The 23,608-nt window shown below is 36.6% G+C and overlaps 1 protein-coding gene across 1 annotated transcript in view; it reads right to left on the bottom strand.

Moving 5' to 3' along the window:
* Window positions 1-23,608, bottom strand: part of PKHD1L1 (PKHD1 like 1) — a 167,568-nt gene that overhangs the window by 23,964 nt on the left and 119,996 nt on the right. Inside the window, exons 60-70 of the mRNA XM_047074118.1 lie at window positions 20,085-20,188; window positions 19,041-19,170; window positions 17,989-18,110; window positions 16,374-16,464; window positions 12,649-12,797; window positions 12,444-12,566; window positions 11,551-11,662; window positions 11,354-11,470; window positions 8,074-8,239; window positions 4,880-5,112; window positions 4,516-4,683 (exon numbers count right to left, since the gene is read on the bottom strand). Of these exons, the coding sequence (XP_046930074.1) occupies window positions 4,516-4,683; window positions 4,880-5,112; window positions 8,074-8,239; window positions 11,354-11,470; window positions 11,551-11,662; window positions 12,444-12,566; window positions 12,649-12,797; window positions 16,374-16,464; window positions 17,989-18,110; window positions 19,041-19,170; window positions 20,085-20,188 (1,515 nt within the window). The remainder of the gene's footprint in view (window positions 1-4,515; window positions 4,684-4,879; window positions 5,113-8,073; window positions 8,240-11,353; window positions 11,471-11,550; window positions 11,663-12,443; window positions 12,567-12,648; window positions 12,798-16,373; window positions 16,465-17,988; window positions 18,111-19,040; window positions 19,171-20,084; window positions 20,189-23,608) is intronic.

Raw genomic sequence — 23,608 nt, 5'->3', positions numbered from 1 at the left:
GAATGAGTGGGTGAACCAGGCAATTAGAGAAGAAATTAAAAAATACATGGAAACAAACGAAAATGAAAATACAACAATCCAGATGCTTTGAGATGCAGCGAAGGCAGTCCTGAGAGGAAAATACATCGCAATCCAGGCCTATCTCAAGAAACAAGAAAAATCCCAAATACAAAATCTAACAGCACACCTAAAGGAACTAGAAGCAGAACAGCAAAGGCAGCCTAAACCCAGCAGAAGAAGAGAAATAATAAAGATCAGAGCAGAAATAAACAATATAGAATCTAAAAAAACTGTAGAGCAGATCAACGAAACCAAGAGTTGGTTTTTTGAAAAAATAAACAAAATTGACAAACCTCTAGCCAGGCTTCTCAAAAAGAAAAGGGAGATGACCCAAATAGATAAAATCATGAATGAAAATGGAATGATTACAACCAATCCCTCAGAGATACAAACAATTATCAGGGAATACTATGAAAAATTATATGCCAACAATTTGGACAACCTGGAAGAAATGACAAATTCCTAAATACCCACACTCTTCCAAAACTCAATCAGGAGGAAAGAGAAAGCTTGAACAGACCCATAACCAGTGAAGAAATTGAATCGGTTATCAAAAATCTCCCAACAAATAAGAGTCCAGGACCAGATGGCTTCCCAGGGGAGTTCTACCAGATGTTTAAAGCAGAGATAATACCTATCCTTCTCAAGCTATTCCAAGAAATAGAAAGGGAAGGGAAACTTCCAGACTCATTGTATGAAGCCAGTATTACTTTGATTCCTAAACCAGACAGAGACCCAGTAAAAAAAGAGAACTACAGGCCAATATCCCTGATGAATATGGATGCAAAAATTCTCAACAAGATACTAGCAAATCGAATTCAACAGCATATAAAAAGAATTATTTACCATGATCAAGTGGGATTCATTCCTGGGATGCAGGGCTGGTTCAACATCCACAAATCAATCAACGTGATACATCACATTAACAAAAAAAAAGAGAAGAACCATATGATCCTGTCAATCGGTGCAGAAAAGGCTTTTGACAAAATCCAGCACCCTTTCTTAATAAAAACCCTTGAGAAAGTCGGGATAGAAGGAACATACTTACACATCATAAAAGCCATTTATGAAAAGCCCACAGCTAACATCATCCTCAATGGGGAAAAACTGAGAGCTTTTCCCCTGAGATCAGGAACACGACAGGGATGCCCACCCTCACCGCTGTTGTTTAACATAGTGTTGGAAGTTCTAGCATCAGCAATCAGACAACAAAAGGAAATCAAAGACATCAAAATTGGCAAAGATGAAGTCAAGCTTTCGCTTTTTGCAGATGACATGATATTATACGTGGAAAATCTGATAGACTCCACCAAAAGTCTGCTAGAACTGATACATGAATTCAGCAAAGTTGAAGGATACAAAATCAATGTACAGAAATCAGTTGCATTCTTATACACTAACAATGAAGCAACAGAAAGACAAATAAAGAAACTGATCCTATTCACAATTGCACCAAGAAGCATCAAATACCTGGGAATAAATCTAACCAAAGATGTAAAAGATCTGTATGCTGAAAACTATAGAAAGCTTATGAAGGTAGTTGAAGAAGATATAAAGAAATGGAAAGACATTCCCTGCTCATGGATTGGAAAAATAAATATTGTCAAAATGTCAATACTACCCAAAGCTATCTACACATTCAATGCCATCCCAATCAAAATTGCACCAGCATTCTTCTCGAAACTAGAACAAGCAACTCTAAAATTCATATGGAACCACAAAAGGCCCCGAATAGCCAAAGGAATTTTGAAGAAGAAGACCAAAGCAGGAGGCATCACAATCCCAGACTTTAGCCTCTACTACAAAGCTGTCATCATCAAGACAGCATGGTATTGGCACAAAAACAGACACACAGACCAATGGAATAGAATAGAAACCCCAGAACTAGACCCACAAACGTATGGCCAACTCATCTTTGACAAAGCAGGAAAGAACATCCAATGGAAAAAAGACAGTCTCTTTAACAAATGGTGCTGGGAGAACTGGACAGCAACATGCAGAAGGTTGAAACTAGACCACTTTCTCACACCATTCACAAAAATAAACTCAAAATGGATAAAGGACCTGAATGTGAGACAGGAAATCATCCAAACCCTAGGGGAGAAAGCAGGAAAAGACCTCTCTGACCTCAGCCGTAGCAATCTCTTACTCGACACATCCCCAAAGGCAAGGGAATTAAAAGCAAAAGTGAATTACTGGGACCTTATGAAGATAAAAAGCTTCTGCACAGCAAAGGAAACAACCAACAAAACTAAAAGGCAACCAACGGAATGGGAAAAGATATTTGCAAATGATATATCAGACAAAGGGCTAGTATCCAAAATCTATAAAGAGCTCACCAAACTCCACACCCAAAAAACAAATAACCCAGTGAAGAAATGGGCAGAAAACATGAATAGACACTTCTCTAAAGAAGACATCCAGATGGCCAACAGGCACATGAAAAGATGCTCAACGTCGCTCCTTATCAGGGAAATGCAAATCAAAACCACACTCAGATATCACCTCACGCCAGTCAGAGTGGCCAAAATGAACAAATCAGGAGCTTATAGATGCTGGCGAGGATGTGGAGAAACGGGAACCCTCTTGCACTGTTGGTGGGAATGCAAATTGGTGCAGCCACTCTGGAAAGCAGTGTGGAGGTTCCTCAGAAAATTAAAAATAGACCTACCCTATGACCCAGCAATAGCACTGCTAGGAATTTACCCAAGGGATACAGGAGTACTGATGCATAGGGGCACTTGTACCCCAATGTTTATAGCACCACTCTCAACAATAGCCAAATTGTGGAAAGAGCCTAAATGTCCATCAACTGATGAATGGATAAAGAAATTGTGGTTTATATACACAATGGAATACTACGTGGCAATGAGAAAGAATGAAATATGGCCTTTTGTAGCAACATGGATGGAACTGGAGAGTGTGATGCTAAGTGAAATAAGCCATACAGAGAAAGACAGATACCATATGGTTTCACTCTTATGTGGATCCTGAGAAACTTAACAGAAACCCATGGGGGAGGGGAAGGAAAAAAAAAAAAGAGGTTAGAGTGGGAGAGAGCCAAAGCATAAGAGACTGTTAAAAACTGAGAACAAACTGAGGGTTGATGGGGGGTGGGAGGGAGGGGCGGGTGGGTGATGGGTATTGAGGAGGGCACCTTTTGGGATGAGCACTGGGTGTTGTATGGAAACCAATTTGACAATAAATTTCATATACTGAAAAAATAAAATAAAACATTTAACAACAACAAAAAAATAAAAAAATAAATTTATTTTTAAGAGAAATGTCATGTCACTATTGTAAGTAGAAAGCTTGTATTGTCTTTCAGAAAAGAAAAATGTAAAAATAAATAGAATAAAATCTTTCTCCACCATTTAAAAAGAATAATTAGAAAACATCTCCATTATTCACTGACTGGTCTAAAATTCTTCCCACAAGCTCTCTGCTTTGTAAGATTTAAAGGCAACACTTGTAACTGGGTTGATTGCAGGCCAGAGAAACCAGGCAAATTGTTGGTGCCATGGAAGTGGGGAAAGACTTGAAATCATGTAACTTTGGGACACCCCTGATTTAGCTCATTGTATTCTCTTTGACTCATTTTAAAAAATGAGTATTTTTGTGGCGTACTGGCCACTTTGTTGAGTCGTGGGATATTTCAGTACATGTTTTGACACTGCCAGGGCACAGAAATCTTTCTCAGGCAGGTTACAGGCCCCTTCGGCACTTAAAAGACTCTTAAGCCTTCTTAGGGACTAATCTTTGGGCCCCTGACTATTTCAGGGTACTACAATGAGTTTCTGCCCTCTGTTTTCTGCAGATGTTAGAAGTTCATCTTAGGTATTCAAAAAGTCCTGGACTTCTGAGTTGATCTGAATTCTTATGGAGGCCACTGCCGTCCCTCTGTACTAGAGCCACCCACGACCAGAATGTAAGGAGCCTAAACTCTGGAGCTTGTCAAGATATTCTTGACAGTCAAAGGAATTAAGAAAAAAAACCCCAAAACACATTGTTTCAAGATTAAGCCTTATAAAGATTCATGAAAATGAAAAACAAGTGGGCTGGAAATACCTGTTCTCAAGTATTCCAAATAACACATTATCTGTTGTTGTCGTTTTTTCACACTGTCTGCTTTTTAATTTATGTAAGGCAAAATGTCTTTTTGGAGACAGGCCAATTTTTCCTTCAAATATTTATGCCACCTTATTAATACAGGTATGAAGATCACTCAAGGAATAACTTTCCTCTTCTTCTGATGGTCAGTTTGCAATAACTGTCCTTGCTTTCTAATATGGGAAACTGTTTAGGTGTCAAGCATCTCTCCTGCACACATATCTTTTCTTACAAACAGAAAGTAAAGCAATCCTGATGTTTGCTAGTTTTATATGTGATGTCCCCATGCATGTAATAAATAGCAAATGTTTGAGTAACTCTAATTTGTTTACACTGAATACCTACCATTAATGAGATCAACATAACCATTGCTCACTACAGCCACTGGTGAGAGTCTTCGAGTTTCTGTGTCAGAATCCAGGCTTTCAATAACCATCATTGCATATTCCATCCCATAGCACCGATAGCCCTGCCATCGTGGGATGTATTTACAGGTTGAATCTCTAATAATTCCTAGAAAAACAGATATATACATTTTAGCAAGGAAAAGCAATCTCTTTGCAAAAGCATCAACGGACTATATTTTTCATTTACGTAAGATTAGTAAGTAGAAAATATGTTATTGATTGAGTACCCCAATTAGTAAACATAAAAACATATGTACTTTGTTTCACAAACTTGAGGACTAACAGAATAATATCCAACGAACCTTTGTAAGGTGCTTTCTCAGTGACAGGAATTCTACTTCCATTTGGGAATGTGAGCATCACCTTAGGAATTCTGTAGTCTCCAATTCCAAATTGACTATTTCCATTCCATTCATATTCTGCTTGAGGTATCACTGAACCAGAATTTCCCAGAAAAGAGCCATCCATGTCTCTGAGAAAAGATTTCCTTTTGGCATCACAAACCATGTCTACACAATCAGATGGATTCACCTTACTGTGGAGAAAAAGTGAAACAGATGAATATTTAGATTAAGTATCCTTCCCCTGTTTCTAGGGGAACACTCAATTGAGTGTTTGATAAGAGAGTATCCAGGAGTGCCTGGGTGGCTCAGTTGGTTGAGCGTCCGACTTTGGCTCAGGTCATGATCTCACAGCTCGTTAGTTTGAGCCCCGTGTTGGGCTCTGTGCTGACATTTCAGAGCCTGGGGCCTGCTTCGGCTTCTGTGTCTCCCTCTCTCTCTGCCCCTAACCTACTTGCATTCTGTCTCTCTCTCTCTCAAAAATAAATAAAATTTAAAAAAAGTATCCAAAAGAATTTTTGATTGATTGAATCTTATCATTTCAGAAAGGATTCAAAGTAGGACCAAGTAGCATATATAATTAGTATTGTAATGAGGTCTGCTTTTCCGTTCTGTTGGTATTATTATTAATTCATTGGAATTTCAAAAGTACAAGTTATACCTGTAGGATATAAAATTAGAATTCCATTTTGCTATTCCATATTTTGTTGGGAAGATTTCATCTTTCTACATTGCTCACAGTGTACTAACACTGTCCCATCAAGCAGGTGAACAGTTACTCTGTTGTGCAGGACATACAAAATCCCTGTGCTGGCAGGGAAGTCTTTATTATTTTTCCCTTCCTACTTTTTTTTTCATGGGTCTTTAACATTTATAAGTATCCTATGCTTAGTATAAAATAATGCAAATACTTAATAAAAGTTCAGTCTCCTTCACTTTCCTATCTCAAGCTCTTAGGCCATTACCAATTGCAGATTAGTATATATTCCTATAGACTTTTATTTATGTAGATAGAAACAGATATACTTGGATTATAATTGTTATGCTATATATTTCAGTAACCATTATGTAAATACCCAAACTGTAAGAGATGAAATACTATAAAGTCATTCATTATGCAGTTCAACCATACATGGCATTCTGCCTTCAACTTGAGCTACCTGGAGTGTTGATTGTTAGCTGCTTCTAATAGTAAAATAGGTGCTTAATTTGCAAAATACTGCACATTGCATAGTATACATGGTATATTGTGTAGTTACACTACGTCGTGCTACATAGTATGGGGAAATATATCTTATTCCAGAGTTATAACAACAAAATAATAATGGAAAGCTCAGATCTATTAGATAGTGTTTAGCATCTTGCTCCCTTTTTGCTGTAAGGGGGACATGTGGGGTAAGTTACTATACTATACTACTGTACTGTAACAGTTTTGGAGATGACTTGAATACATAGTTCATGTGTTCTCTGTATTCAAGTATGAGAAGAGTGCTTTTGTGAGCAAGTCTGTGGGAAGAGTACCCAGTGGCACACTTATATTATGGATTAGGGCTCTGTCTTTACTTCGTATTGCAAAGAAACAGAGGCTGAAATGTAGATTTTTGTTCAAATGATTTATTGAAGGAGTACCATCAAAAAAGAAGGAGAGAAGCCACAAAGGGCAAGGGAAAGAAAACAAGGTAACTGTGGTCTGTGGACTAGTTTCAATCTTATCTCAGGGGTACCTCTGGATCATTAACTGTACTGAGAGTTGCTTCCACCTGGAGATAAGGAGGCTGCCCTTTTGAACTCCTGTATCAACTAGTCATTTTCCATGGATTGCAAAGAGGTGGTGTTAGGGAGGGTTTTAGCCCCCCAAGGCTATTCCTGTTTGGCTAACAGCAATTTTCTGGAAAAGTGGGCAAATGTAGGTTATTATTGGCCAACATTTAAAGCACTAGGGGCCTTGTAAAGGGGATCTGAGAGAACATCAATAGCATCCTAATAAAAGCACAGAGCTCAAAGACTATTTTAAAATGTATTTTCTTCATGACCTAGTTATTAAAATTATATATTGCATCTGAAAGATTCAATGATAACTAAAGAGGAGCTAATAATCTTCTAGTGGGGGGAGGCTCTATTGAGCCAAAAAATACTACAGTTCAATAATTAATTATTAAATGAAGAGGTGTGCAGTTATCATCAAAACAAAATTAGATGATAAGCACCTGGGAGGCTCAGTCTTTGGAGCATCTGACTCTTGATTTCAGCTCAGGTCATGAAAGTGTTGTGGAATCGAGCCCTGTGTCAGGCTCCACACTCAGCATGGAAATTAAGATTAAGTGCTTAAGATTCTCTCTCCCCCTCCGCCCCTCTCCCCAACTCGTGTGTTCTCTCTAAAATAAAATTAAAAATTAAAAAAAAACCCACAAAATCAGATGAAGTCAAACTATTTATGAAACACTGCATTTCTCTGAAGAGATGTCTATCTAATTAGCAGTATTCCTTGTCTTCTTCCTATACTGAAAATGGTCAAAGATCTCTCATAAAATATTTCTTTCCTCCAATCTTGTCTTACATCTAAATTCCTGATTTGCATCTCCTACAAAGTGTAGCAGTTATTGGCTATCTTCTTTTAAGATTTAGAATCTAAGTGGCTCAGCTTCTAGAAATAGTCTGACACTGACTTTTGTGATTAAAAAGTCACTGTGCTAAGTTTTTGCATATTCTCAGTCACAGTGATTATAATGACTGACATTTAATTTCAAAGTGCATGATGGAGTGAACATGATAAGATATTTGGAAAGCAACGGGAAACAAAAGAGGTAAGGAAAAGGGAAGAAATGATAGAGATGTCTCTCATTCCTAATGATTATTTATGGAGAGATATTAATGTACAACACGCTCCTAACCTGGTCTCAATACTTTATGTTGAATGATGGTATTATCATGCATGGAAAAAACAGAGTGAGAAAATATACACATCAAAGCCTACTTTTTCAATTTAACTGAAAATACAGATGCATTAGCCTTAATTTTCATGATGCTGATTAAAATTTTATAGAAATTAATATTTACTTTAATATAGCAACTTTCTCAGATCTATGATGGGGGAAAAAGACAAGGCAAAGCTATAAATACAGGAAAGAAAAAAACTGGGATTTCATATATTATACCTTATATCAGGCCTGTGTATGAATATTTTTGATTGTTCAGTGGTATCAACCAGCTGTATGTTCTTCACATGGATGGGATGCTGTAAATCTTCATTTAAAGGGTTAGTAATGAATATCACATTAGTTTCACCTGAACAAACATTCTTAAATCCAACAAATGTTGAACCTAAAACATAAATAACAAAAAAATAATAAATAATTTTCTATGAAGAAAGTAATAGAATCAGTTTCATTTCATGTACATTCCAGCAAACGCATCATTTAACACCGCCTTGAACAGGGAGCTCTTTCCTTATGTGGTAGCTAGTCCACCACTAGTTATGTTAGATTGTTGCCTCCCTATATCAATACCATTGAATAGTCTTCTCATATTTTCTCTGAGCTTTGATATGTGATTTGCTGTGACTAATGGGACAAGCGCAACTGTGATATAAGTAGATCTGAAAAGTCTTGTGTATTAGGGCTCGCTCTCTTTTGGTATTCTTGGGGAATCTTGTGATTTCCAGAATGTGAATGAGACTAGGAGAAATGTGGCCCAATTACTCTGGTCAAAGACCAGCCCAACCATTAGCAAGCACCAACCACCAGACATGGAAGTGAGACTGTCCTAGACAACTACTCCCTATCCATCCTGTAAACTGCTGGCAGCCTATGGAATAATCCGAGATGAGACCAGCAGACAACTATCAGCTGAACAGAGCCCAAACTGCCAATCCACAGAATTATGAGCTAATAAATGGTTGTTTAAAGACTCTAAATTTGGGTGGTAATTTGTTATGCAGCAAAGACTAACGGACACATTGTATTTTGTTTTTTTGTGTTTTTTTGCCTTATTTCATATATTGTGTGACCAGAAGATAACATTTATTGAATCCAAAACTTAATCTCCATTGTACTTAAAATCCAATAACTCAAAAATAGGAGGAAAAAAAAGGTGACTCCAGAATTCTTAAATCAGTTATGTGCTATCTACTACTCTTCCTGATACTTTTTTCTAAGATGATATTGTATATACATGAATATGAGCCTGTAGATGAATATTAATGAAATACCAAAGTAGTGGATACTGTTTGTAAGCTGTATAGATCTGCTTTCCTGGCCCAGTGCACTGCCCCTTAGTTCCTGTGTTGGCTGCTAACTACTCACAGCTGCCCCCTTCTCTGGAGAATTGCCTTTGATCAGATCAGATGACAGCTCTGTCTCTTAAGAGATTATGCACTCCTAGCACTACCACCAAAAGGTTACCATGCCTGATTGGCAAGTGATACAGAAGGCTCCCTTGCCTCAAGAGGGGGAAACTAAGTGGTACAGCTCACACTGCACAGCCCTGCGAGGTTTCAAGAAGGAGCTAGACTCCAGCTGGGACCATATCCTTGCTTACTCCTTCCTCTGCCCTGTCCTACTTCCCTCACTCCCTTTCTTGTGAATGTGCATTATTAATAAACCACCTGCACAAGAATCCTATCTCTGGCTTTACTTTTAGACCACCTGATTTAGACAGCTGGAACCATAAGTGGTCCTGGGATATATAGTGTAATGATGCAATGATGAATCTAGTTCACTTACTGTCTAGATGGGAATGAGGACACTCTTACTGGTGGTAGGTGTAGTATTGACAGTCTCTGGAATGCTGTAACAGTGCAATTGTTAAGATTTCACCTGTGGTGAACTGGGATAATATCTAAGTGGAAAGAATTGCTCTGGCTTGTACAGTAACTTTGGCATTTAAGTGGAAGAGGGGAAATAGTAATTACAAGGAAACTAGAAGTAGTCAACTGTTGACCCTCACTGATGCTTTGAAGAAAGAAAATGTAAGTTGTGGTGATCAATCACAAATTCAAAGCAAACCTCAGGATCTAATCACAAAACCAGCAGAACGTTCCTAGAAGGTGGAATTTCAGACTGGCAAGTCTCCTACTTCAAAGTCATGGCTCTAATAGAAAAGAAATGGAACCCTGAGTTAGGATGGGAATATAGAAGAAGATAAACTTGAACCTTGAAACTCTGGGTTCCCCTTGAATGTCCAGATCTGTGTAAGTGGTCCACTTCTTCCTTATTAGAGCTTAGCTGCCCTGCCCTACTTGTTTGAAATCCTGACAAGACTTCAAAAGAAGTAGTTGTTTATAAGGAAAATCTTGCCTTTTTCAGGACCTGTCTCTGCCTCCCCTTCTAGAAAACAGAGCAGTAAGCCTGGTCAAGTCTCAACATGGCCTCACTGGGGAAGCACTAAGCATGCTATGGGATGAGAGGAGTTATATACCAAAGGAACTGCACAAGCTGAGTAACATGTACTGGCAGGAATTAGAAGTATATATTGGAGAGTAAACTGTGATGGTGTTAGGTCAGGGGTAAAGAATATAAAGCTAGACAAAGGAGAGTGTCAATATGGATGAGGGTGTTCTCCCATGTTGCTGCCATGGCTTTTCCAAGTTTGGGAAAAATAATGTTCCACCTTAAATGAAGTAGAATTGTAAGAATTGTCATGGCAGACTGTAGAAGAAGGATTCAAAAGATTCTGAGCAATGGACAAGATTGGAATCACTCTATTATATAATGCCTGTGCATTTCAGCTCAAACTGGGGATGGCCTTGAAAGAGTATGGTGTGGGTGGATTCTGCTATGGGATAGAAATTTGGGTAGTACACAGGGTGATCCACTTCGTGTGAAGAGTGGAGTGGTCTGAAGTAAGGCTAAACATGGACTACAGGCAGTGGTAAATGACACAGCTAGTTAGTCAGGGGCCTGGAAGGAATAAGACTGGATGATTGGGTAAAAGGAAGCCTGAGGGAAAAGCAAGGGTATGGGTCGATGGGAGTAAGCATATAAATGATCACAAAGCAGTATCAACTATGGAAGAAGCACTGAAGAAATAAGTGAACAGAATAATATAGCCAGTAGATGTTACTATGCTCTTAGGTTTTATAAGCTTAAATTTCTTCAGTTCTAAAGAAAGATAATAATATATAACCCTACTTACATAAAAGGGCTTTTATAATTGATAGAAACTAATTAATGTTAAATCACTATACCAGTGTTATTTCTGTTGTTTTAGAAGGTAAAATAAATGGGACTTCTTTAACGTATACAAATTTGGCAGGGGACCATTCTTCAAATTGACTGATAATCTGATTTCTTTGCTTCTCATACTGAGAAGATTCATATATAAGTTTACTTAAATCATTATTTTTTTTTACTTACAGTGAAACATTATGAGATATATTCTACATATTCTTTATAGAACTTGATTAAGTAGATTTTTCAAGACTATGTTTAAACTTGCCTGAGATATCCAAAAGGCCACTAATGGCATTGTAACTCATGATCCCTGCATGGGGCTTCCGGGGTGCCATGTTATGTGCTGAAGCAAAGGTAGGCCAGCAAATCCCACTTCTCCCACCTGTTATAAAAGAAAGAAAGTTAATAAAATTCAAATATGCATTCATATGAACACCAAAACTAAATTTCTAAAATTTTCACCTGATGGAGGTCTGGTGCTCCGATGGGCAGCAGAAAGTTCGATATTTGGATCATCGTTAGTTAGGACATCAGAGCAATTAAATCCAGGGCTACTTCCAACAATTAATGAGCTCTATTAAAAAAATTCAAACAGTATAGCTTAAATAATAGCTTTTCTTCAAGAAAAACATTATAATGGGTAATTCTAAATTCCACTGTAGCAAAACACAGCCTTTCAGTTTGAGGAATGGATCATTCAAAAAACCAAGATGAAAGGATGTGATTTTATGCCCTGAATAGAATTACAGTCAAATTGGAAGGGGGAAGACAGGCAGGTAAATTGTTATATATAATGACATATTTCTATGACAGAAATATGCCCAGGGAAAAAGTAGAAACAAAAAGAGGAGAAAGTGTCAATACTACCTAAGCAAATTCAGGAAAGGTTTCACAGAGGAAATGAAAGGTTTCACAGAGGCAATATTAGCAGGTGGCAAGCAAGAAGGGGTGAGGAGAACATGGAGGAGAGGGAAGGATACAGCATTTCCTGGCAGAAGACAATGAGAACAAGGGGAGGATGTTTGGACTAGCCAAGCTATGAAGTCATAGAAATCATTCTTTAAAAAAATTTTTTTTAACATTTATTTATTTTTGAGAGAGAGAGAGTGTCTGTGAATGGGGGAGGGACAGAGAGATAGAGGGAGACACAGAATCTAAAGCAAGCTCCAGGCTCTGAGCTTTCAGTGCAGAGGCCAACGTGGGGCTTGAACCCACAAACCATGAGATCATAACCTGAGCCAAAGTCAGATGCTTAACCAACTGAGCCACCCAGGTGCCCCATCAAGGAGATTGTTTTTATTGGAACTTCAAAACATTCACCTTTTCTTCTTATTGTGGCTGTACTCATTTCTTACCTTAATTTGCACTGTTTTACTGGAAATTTTGTGAGATACAGCAGCTGGTGTGTAAATCATTGAAAAAATGGCCATTCCATTGTCAACCAGAGTCACATTATAGATATGCATACTCTCTGTGGTCTGTAAAACAACTTGTAGGTCACATAGCACAAAATACAATCATAAAACAAGATAAACAAGCACCATATTGGATCACATTTACCTGAAAATAAATTCCATAATCCCAGCATGTCCAAATGGTAAATCCTTGTATAAGAGAACATCCAGGAAGGCCGTCTTGGTTCATATAAATACCATATAAACCTCCATGCGCTTCATTGTCAAACCACTTTTCCATGGGATTAGACTGACCTTGGAAGGAAATATGAAAACGGAGAATATTATAAGTCATGTCCTAGAGCTTTATGAACAGTACAGGTTAAAGTTAAATTTTTTAAAAATTAAATACAATAAAACCCTGGATTGCGATTAACTTGTTCTGCAAGTGTTCTGCAAGAGGAATAAACATTTCTAATAAATTTTAACTTGATAAATGAGTGATGTTTTGTAATATGAGTAGTACGTGATGCCAAATGTCATGTGATTACGACTCAGTCCATGGTTCTTGAAATTTGCTTTGATATACAGGTGCTTTGGATTACAAGCATGTTTCTGGAATGAATTATGCTTGCAAACCAAGGTTTTACTATACATAATTCTTATGCAAATTCAAACATGATGATCAAATATTTTTATGGCTTGGCCATTTATGGCTTACTCTACTCAGTATTTAATCTTGTTTAATTTGTCCCTTTACCAGTAGAACGATTGCATACTCATTTGCAAAAGTTTGGTTTAGTTGCTAGCACACTGAAGTTACTATATCTGACTAAACCAAACAGGAATTTCATGAGAAAGTACATGAAGTTTGGATTCAAAGAAGGCTAATTTTGAAACACAAGTGATACCACTTGCTGTTTATAAAATGCTTCCCCTACACACCTTTTTGTTGCTGGTTCCTTCTGGTCACCCCATTTTCAAGTTAAGTGTCACTTCTTAGAAGGCTTTCTCTTGACTATCTGATTCAAAGTAGCACCTCAGTTTCTCCACATGGCAATTAAAATTATTTTATTATTACTTATTCATGAATTGTCCATCTCCTCTGTCCTATTAGAATGTAAGCTTCATGAGAGAATACACTGTGTCTGTCTACCTCATTGATCACTGTATTCCCAGAGTCTAGAGGGTAATGCAGAGATAGGTGCTCATTTAACTACCTGTTGAATTAATGTATGTATGACCTTGGAAACATTGTTTAACCTTTTAGAACCTCAGTTTCTTCATATATAAAAACTTTGGGGGCACCTGGGTGGCTCAGTCAGTTGAGTGTTCATCTGACTCTTGATTTTGATTCAGGCCATGATCTCATGGTTTGTGAGATTAAGCCCCACGTCGGACTCTGAACCAATAGTGCAGAGCCTACTTGGGATTCTCTCTCTTTCTCTCTGCCTCTTCCTCTTTTTCCAAATAAATAAATAAACTTAAAAAAATGTTTTAATGCCTAATTGAGAGTAGTTTCAAACTGAAATTAAATAACCCACATAAAGTGCCTCAATAAATGGACGCTATACTCATTATTAATATATAAGATAATTATGGGGCACCTGGGTGGCTCTGTCGTTAAGTGTCTGACTTTGGCTCAGGTCTTGAGCTCACAGTTCATGGGCTTGAGCCCCACGCTGGGCTCTGTGCTGACAGCTCAGAGCCTGGACACTGTTTTGGATTCTGTCTCCCTCTCTCCCTGCCCCTCCCCTGCTTGTGCTCTATTTCTCTCTCAAAAATAAATAAACATTAAAAAAATTTGTTTTAAATATATAGGATAACTGAGGTGGATATTTATGAAACTTTATTTATGTGCAAATCAGATCAGCAACCTTAATAACTCCCTCCCAACCATGCATACATACATTGAAGGATTCCCTATATACAGCAGCATCACCTCCTGAACTTTACTTAGTACCAGTTCTCTTGTCCAAATCTCCTGGTGTTTGACTTCCTCCTATCTTCTATTGACTTTCCTTTCCTCCTAATGCTTTGGGATTGACATTTTACTTATCAACTGCCTGGATTCTGTTTTGTTTTCTCCATAAGAAGCTGTTCACATGTCTCTCCCTTGGTCCCACGCAGTGTTGCCCCTGGGACCCAGTGTGGGTCAGGGTTCCCCTCCCCACCTCCTGGCCTCTCACTGTGGGCCTCTTGGTGCCAGCCTCCCACTTGCCTGGGAGGTGGACTGGATAGGTTGGTGTCCCATTCCATGAACATAAATCCTCAATTCCTCAGTGATGTCTCCTATTTCAATTTCTCTAAATCCCAAACTTCCTTGTAAACACTCTCAATTATTTAGGAATATCACTAATTAAATATTCATAAATATTTAATCAGTTAGTGAAACACACATATTAGTAAATGTTCATATTCACAGGTCATATTTTGACTTAAAAAAATCCAGGACTACTTCAAAGAAGTTGCAGAAGAACTATATATTGTAAAATTTTAGTCAAAGAAAACCTTTAAGTTGTTGGGAATTAAAATATATAATAAGAGAATATAATAAGGAATTTGTTGGAAGTTGTTTTATTCCTTCAAAATGTATTTTGCATAAGAATAATATTAGCTTAAGCCCAATGATTTTTGAATTCACAGAAAAAATACTGACTCAAACAATCTTAAAAACAACCATACTGAGATATAAAAACCAGATGTACAAGGGATATAAAGTATTCAGAGAAAGTCCCATTTCCCCTAAGTTTCTTAAGGGGTGAACCCTGAAATTCTAGTATTTATTTTATTTTGATCTGATAATTCATTTAACTAACTGAAAAACCAAAAGGTTATAAAAAATTATACAATAATAAGTCACCAGTCACCCTGATCCTACTCACCTTGTTTTTTTTGTTTGTTTGTTTTTACACTTTGTGTCTCTTTAAACACAAATACCCTACATATTCATATTTTCTTTCCTTTCTTCCATAAAGCATATCACAAACAAAACCATATTGTATGTACATTGTTCTGCAATCTCCATTTATCACTTAAGAATATCTTTGGGGATTTCTCTCTCCGTATCAGTAGATCAATATGTATCTTCTTCCTTCTTTTTGAAAGGTCCCTAGTGTTCCAATGTCTGGCTTTATAAAACTAGTCCACTGTTATTGTACACAAGGCAGGGTCCAGTTTCCTGCTAGCAGACAATGCTGTGATGAATCACCTTGTTCATAAATCATTTTCTAAGTGTTGTAGAGGCAAATGTTAGATTGCCAGAAGTGGAAATGTTGAGCCAAAGGCAAATGCTCCTATAATTTTGGCAGCTACTGCCCTGGTCCCCTTTATAGGAGTTGGTTATATTTGTCATTCAACCAGCAATGTGTAGATGTCCTAGCTTTCCTACAGCCTTGCCAAAAGAGTAGTTGTTTGGTTAATTTTGGACTTTTACTCATCTAATAGAAATGTATCTGAGAACTGTTTATGCCCTTTGACTTTTTCATGCTTGTAGGTTTAAACACAGGAAGAGTGAACATTAATTCCTCTAAAGAAGAAGCATGAAACAGTGTCATATCCCTAGAGATACGTATCTCTATGCTTGAAAGTGTTACTTTTGTGAAAGTAGTAGTGGGATGAGGCACTCACTGGTCCAACACCAGCCACATCAAGAATTGAAGTGACTGCTAGAGTTTTTCAATCATAAACATGGAAAAGTAATTATCCTTAAAAGTCTATTCCTTTTTTCTTTAGACCCAATGGTATCTTCAAATAATTTAGCTTGTTGACTTCTTTTAGTGTCCTGGAGGAGGAGATACTATATATTGAACTAACAAACAATAATTATTTCTTTCTAACCAATTTGAACACGGTATTTCCTAGTTTTAGTGGCTCTGTGCCAAGACTTACTTGAGCAAGGTTCACCATCAATACGGTATCCCACCCTTCCAAATCCAGCCACGACATTATTTTGTAAGACTGTATTGGTCCCTCTGTTTACCTAGCACAGTGATAAAGAAAATGCCATGGGTCAGGCTCTTATACAACTATACAAAGAGATCAAGTATCAACATATATAGGAAAACTAATTATGACTACTCTTTAGGAGGAAAAATGTGTTTCATTATTCACCCTGTCCAAATTTACATTATAAATGAAGTATTGAAATTACCTTAGGTTCTTGGTATAAAATCATCACTAGATACTATGCCTTAGATTTCATTAGAAAACTACATGAAAGATATTTTTTTTTATTTCAGTCACAAAATCCACTGGGTATCACTCAATAATTATAAGCCAAGGGCCAAATTCAGTATTACAGCAAGGTTAGTAGGATTTTATCACTCTTTGGTTATATTATGTTACCAACTTAACTTATTAAGAAAAAAAACAACTAAGGCAATTACAGTAGACCATAAGATTCATTAGAAGCACTCACTAGTTTAAATAAAATCTGCTATAATAAAAACTGGTTAGGCAGTCACTGAACAATTTTATTTTATGAGACCAAAGTGGCAAAAAATGAAATACATATAGTACAGAAGATTTAGTTTTTGCCTCTGGTGTCAGTGAAACAGCCAAAACTTCAACTATTTAAAGTATATTAAGCACTTTTATTTTTAAATATTATGATAAGAGAACAGAGTCAAGTGAAATCCATAAAAGTAAAATTAGTGTCTTTTCTTTCAAGAGGTCCAGAAAACTTTAAAGATTTAGAATTGCCATTGGATGACATTTTCACATCTATAAATAGATGAAAGAGAACATCATCATAAATGTATATGTTTCAGGATTTTAGGTTTTACTTTAAGGTAATTGTTAATAGTTGCACAAAAACAAAACTCAATCCTTACCCCATATTCCGAAGAGAGCTATTTTTAAAATTCCTTTTGGTTCCTATGGCATAGGTAAGTAAAATAAAAACAAGATGGAGCTTTATTTCCTCCAAACTCTTCCTCTGTACTTTCTATTTGCTTTCCTGCCTTCTCATCCTACCCCTAACAACCTACAGTGATTGAAGAAACTTTATGAGCAACAAGAAGGGTTCAGCTAAGAATACCGATTAGACTAAATAACTTTGCATAGAGAATCATAAGAGTTTTAGATGAGAAAGAGATTTTAAAGATTCTGTAGTCTGTTACTCTAATTTTCCTTACGAAGAAGAAAACTAAATTCAAAGTAGTAATATCGACAGGGCACTCAGTCAATTAACAGTAGAGAGACCCTGTACCAGAACTTCAAAGTGATAACTAATGTTGGAGAAACAAGGCAATAAGAGAATATTTGAACCACTGGACATCCACACAAAGAAAAATCCAATGGCTGTGGGAGCTTGCCACATCTTTTAAGAAAGTTTATTCTCTCCTTTCTTTAGCTTATTTTATTAGTTCACCAATCTTTAAGGAAGAAATAGTTTTCAGTATTTTGAGAATTACAGTTTCTACAGAATTTATAATCTTCAGTGAAGAAATTACAAATTATAATTTTGTATACCTTTGTATAACTATAAATCTGATCACTCTACCTCAATTGCTGCATGCCAGAGAGTTGAACTTAAATCCTTTCTGTTTTGATAGGTTCCCGGCCAAACTGAAAGTGCCACCAAGTTTCCTCGAACTCTGTTGGCATCCCCCCATATTCTTATTCCTGCAAAAAATTAATAAAATCCCCTCAAATACATAAAAATTTGCAATGAGTCCTATGGGGAATGTCTTTCATGTTTCCATGAAATTCATTTTCTAGTTTGAGCCTGACAAATCAACCTCCTAAATTCTAGAGTACACCTTTTGAACTCTACCTCTTTAATAGACTACCTGCATTAAAATCTTCTGGGGTGCCTATTAAATATGTGGGTTGACAGGCTCTGCCTCAGATTTTACCAAACACATCAATTTTATACACATTAATGAGTTTGTATTATGCTTTATACTGATATTCAAGAAAGGATAACCCCCTAAAACCAAGTCCAATTTTTAAAAAATAGTAACCTTTATTTGTGAATAATCTTTTTGATTGATATGTGAGGAGTATTTTAAGAGTCATAGTAATTTAAACTATTGGTGATTAGATGATTCACACGATATCATGGTCTGGTAAATAATTCTAGAGTTGTACTACTATGGCTATGATAGCCATAGCCACATGCAACTACTTAAATATAAAGTAAGTACAATTCAAGTTAAGTGCAATTAGGGGTGCCTGGGTGGCTCAGTCAGTTGAGCATGTGACTCTCAATTTTGGCTGGGATCGTGATCCCGGGATCATGGAGTGAGTTCCATGACAGGCTCCACGCCTGCTTGGAATTCTCCCTCTGCCCTCTCCCCGACTCGCACTCTCTCTCTCACTATAAAAAAAAAAAAAAAAAGTACAATTAAAATTAAAAATCCAGTTATTCAATCACAGTAGCCACATTTTAAGTGCTCAGTAGCCACATGTGGTTTAGTAATTACCGTATTAGCATAGATATAGGCCATTTCCATTCTCACAAGAAGATCAATTAAACAGCATGGCTCTAGAGTCTTCAGATAAGATTGTCTCAGGAAGCATGTTATTTGGACAAAAATATTATCATACTACCTTCCCCCACTGTAAAGTGAATGATGTTGTCATCTATGTCCACTCCATCTGTTCCAAACACACCGATTGCTGGGGAAAAGCCATTATGAAAGGCACAGCCTCGAATATAAGATGAGCCATGATCTTGAATCTATGAAACATCAGGACTCAGTGAAAATTTTACAAATAAAATTAAAATATATTTGAAGAAAAAATTTGAAGTAAGTGATTTTCAGGAAATAAATGTTCATAAATAAAATACTCTATTTACTTTCCATGAAAGAAGATTATTTCCCTGTATATCTTTTAATCCTGGAAATTTCCATATGTCTTCAAATTATGATTAAGTAAAGCAAAAATGCATATTTAAATGTAGATAAAAATTCTGAAGTACTTTTCTATGCATTTATTTTCTATCATTACCTATAAAATGTTAAGGAACTAAAAAGTATTTCTCAGAATAATTTATTATATGATTAAGCAGGGACTTTTTAATTAAAAAAGGTGATGCTCTAGGCAGGGGGTTACAGTCAAATGTCTGTAGGAACCAGTCAATGAACAGGACTGGGGCTGCAACCTCAAACCTGCAACATTATTTTTCATTTACATAAGAAACATGTTCTCTCTCATTTTTTCTTCAATCACCAGCCTTCTAAGCACATCTATTTTGACAGAGGCTTGGATATGCACACATACTTTTCACTTGAGAAATATAAGCAAACCCCGCTATGTTTAATAGAAACTATTTGGAAGTATTTTTGGTCACTGCGAAATAAAGTGGAGATTTGAAATAATATCACAGATCTTTAATTCTTTCACCTTTGTGCTCCTTTTTTCTGTGTTTTCTTTCTGCCTTTTTTTTTTTTTTACTGACTTTAAATGCGTGATGTGGGTAAATCAAATGCTATGAGTCTAAAAAAGTTGGTGCGAAATGTATCTAAGGAAGTTACATTAGATCATAGTTTTAGCAATTCTAAGATATGGCATTTTTAGTAAAGTTAAATGAAAATCAAATCAAAATCAAAATGTTTCATTTTGAATATACACAAAAATTCAAGTACAAACCTGTTCTAAGTTAAGAAATGTTACTGCATATCTTGGATCTGTGCTATCCCTGAAGCCTTCTTGACCACAGTGATAAAATTCCACATTGCTTATCCTTGCATTTCCTGGCAGGGTAGGGAAGAAAGAGTTACATTTTTTTTTTCTTGAAATAATAAAATTTGTGTTTTTGTAAGCTATAAGAATTGTAATTTTCCAAATAACAAATTTGTTTTTAACTTTTTCATTGAAATTTCATTTGTTCTTCTTTGTTCCTTTAATCTAAATAAGGCAGTATTTCCGGACTTTTTTTCACTGCCCTCCACAAGGGCCTTTTTGGACTTTTTTCTAATAGCCTCCCCTCCCCATGAAATTTCGATACCTCAGATATACTATATATCTGTTAATATATGGTGGCTCTTTGGGGGCCACAAACCATTGCTCATCTAAGTTTTTTTGTCCTGTAAGAGCCATTTTTCATCCCCTTGGTAGTGATATTGTCCCTTTTGAGAACGCATGACATAAAGCAAAAGATATAATTTACCCAACAGTTCAATTTTGATGCTCTAAAGAGATTTTAAGGGCATTATCTTTACATAATCCCTTCCAGAATAAGCATTGTAAGTATCTGCTCATCAGTTTGTCATAAGTACCATTGAGGTGACAAGAGGCAATTTCATAGATTAGTAATAACAGCAATAGCAATCCATGAGAGATTACTCTGCCAAGTGCTGCACTAAGGGCTTAAAAGGCAATTTGTGGTTTAATTCAAATCCTATGAGTTAGGAAGTTTTATTATTCTTATATTCTATATAAGAAAATAGAGCCACAGAGAATCATGGCTCGTAAGCAACAGTAGAGGATATTTCCCATTTCAAAAACTGATATTTAATAAAATGCAGTGGAGAAGAGTTACTTTGTACTGCAAGGGAGAAGCCTGTCTCAAAACCCATGAGCCAGCAATTGGATGTACGATGAAGAACATAATCATAAGCTAGAGACAGAGAAGAAATGGTTACTACAGATCATCTGGGCCTATAAAAGCCACAGATGTGTATAACATCACAAAACAATTTATAGGAGCAAGGAAAAGTTGTCATGAGAATTGGATCCATCATGGATTTGAAGTGAGGCAGGTGTGGATTAGTATCCATGGTCAGAGCAATTTCATCCCTCTAATAATCTATTTATCTGTCTTTAAAAGGGGACAATATGTATGCATAGCACTATGGGGATTAAACGAGATAATATATGTTAAATTCTTAGCACAGTGCCTGGAATATTGTGCCATGATCATCATTACTGTTATCATCAGTTAAGCTCCTGTTGACAGATTATAGCCAACAGGTAGAAGCTATACTGGGATGACTTCTTGCTCAGTATAAAAGCTTTCTAAAATTAGAACTGTTGCAAAACATAATAGGCAGAATTATGAACAAGTGAAGACCTGCTAAACATTTCAAGTCAAGAATAAATGAGTGAATCCTGGAACCCAGATTGTGGGATCGAAATATCAGTTTCCAAATAAAAGAATCAGCATTACTTGGAGGAAGACTTAGTCTCAGGCTCGGAAGAACAAAACAAAAGACATGCGGTTTGTCATATCAGAAACTGAAGAAGCTAACGAAACCTAAATCAAAAGGACTTAGGCATCAACATGAAAATGTTTTGAAGGTCAGTGATGGGGCATTTTCATTTGTCAATGGCAACTGGGCATTTGTAATATCAGTAAGATTAACAATCACAATCCATATATGGATTAGAAAACACCAAATATGTTTAAAGCCACAGAGCTCATAATGACACTAATAACAAACAAAAAATAAAGATGCTTTGTCACCTTTGGAAAATGGTTGGGCACCAACTTACTACTTCAGAACTAGGTAATAATAGGAAAGAATCAGGCATTTTTCCTACACTTCGTATATAAACTATTTCTCAGGGTAGTCAAATAGTTGTCTGAGGAAGCTTCTCTTTACAGAAATATTCTAGATTACAAATAAGAAGGGAGTGGTAGAATTAAAATATCACCACTTTAAACCTCAGTGATTTAACAGATCCAGGCAATGATCATTAATAGCTGCTAACTTCACAAAAGAAGCTTATCAGACACAAACGGAATAATCATGCATTACATGTCTACTTAGTGGAAAAGTACACCGTCAACCATGAAGAATTCTTTCCTAAAAATTGGGTCTGAGTATGATCAATTCTTTAGCTCTAAACTACCTATGATAGAAAATACAAAGGATACAGGAACAAGTGAAGTTCTAGGGATGAATTACTAAATTCTAGACTGTTGGAAATACTACTGAACAGGTGATCTAGGTTCTTTTGTACATAAACTGCAAGAAGAGATACATGAGTCAGATATTTAAAATTCACAGGGGTGCCTGGGTGGCTCAGTAGGTTAAGTGTCCGACTTCGACTCAGGTCATGATCTCACGGTCTGTGAGTTCGAGCCCCGCATCTGGCTCTGTGCCGACAGCTCAGAGCCTGGAGCCTGTTTCAGATTCTGTGTCTCCCTCTCTCTCTGACCCTCCCCCGTTCATACTCTGTCTCAAAAATAAATAAATGTTTAAAAAAATTATAAAATTCACAACCAATTGCAGCATGGTCTTATTTAGATCCTGATTTGAACAAAGGGAATGCAAGAGGAAGGAAGGAAGGAAGGAGAAAGAATAAATTGGGGGAGTCTGAATAATCATTTGATATAAGGAATTACATTAACATTTTAGCATCTGATACTTACAAACATTTTTAAAGTCTTTTAAAGTTGCATGCTGAAATATTTTTAGATGAAATAATATGTGATTGCTTCATTTACAATACCCAAGATATTGGAACAACCTAAGTGTCCACCAATGGATGAATGGATAAAGAAGATGGGGCATATATGAACAATGGAACATTATTAAGCCATTTAAGAAAAGAGGAACTCTTACCATTTGCTACCATTTGCCACAACACACAGACCTTGAGGGCATTATGCTAAGTGGGGTAAGTGAGAGAAAGACAAATACTGTATGAAACTCATATGTGGAATCTAAAAAAGCCATATTCATAAAAACAGAGTAGAATGGTGGTTACCAGGAGCTGGGGTGGTAGTGGTGGGGAATTAGGAAGATGTTGTTTAAGGGTATAAAGTTGCAGCTAGTGGCTAAATAAATTCTGGAGATCTAATGTACAACGTAGTGATTACAGTCAACAACACTGTATTGTAACTTCAGAATTGCTAAGAGACTAGATCTTTATTGCTCTCGCCACACAAAAGACATATTATGTGCATGAAAGAGATGTTAGCTGACACCACAATGGTAATCATATTGGGATATATAAATGTATCAACATAAATACAGTGTACACCTTAAACTTATACAATGTTATGTCAATTATATCTCAATAAAAAAAATGTATGTGGTTGCTTCAAAATAACCCAGGGGCTTGAAGAGAGTGGGTGGTTGTATAGTTGAAACAAGAATGACCAAAGTTGACCATTGTGGTACCTAGTGATGGGTACACTGGGGTTCATTATACATTTCTCTATG

This window comes from Lynx rufus, unplaced genomic scaffold, assembly GCF_022079265.1.
Source record: "Lynx rufus isolate CCGP_SWC_20201006 ecotype Redwood Valley unplaced genomic scaffold, mLynRuf1.p SCAF_12, whole genome shotgun sequence".
NCBI lineage: Eukaryota > Metazoa > Chordata > Mammalia > Carnivora > Felidae > Lynx > Lynx rufus.
Note: the sequence above shows the minus strand (reverse complement) of the source record. Positions and strands in the feature narration are given on the sequence as shown.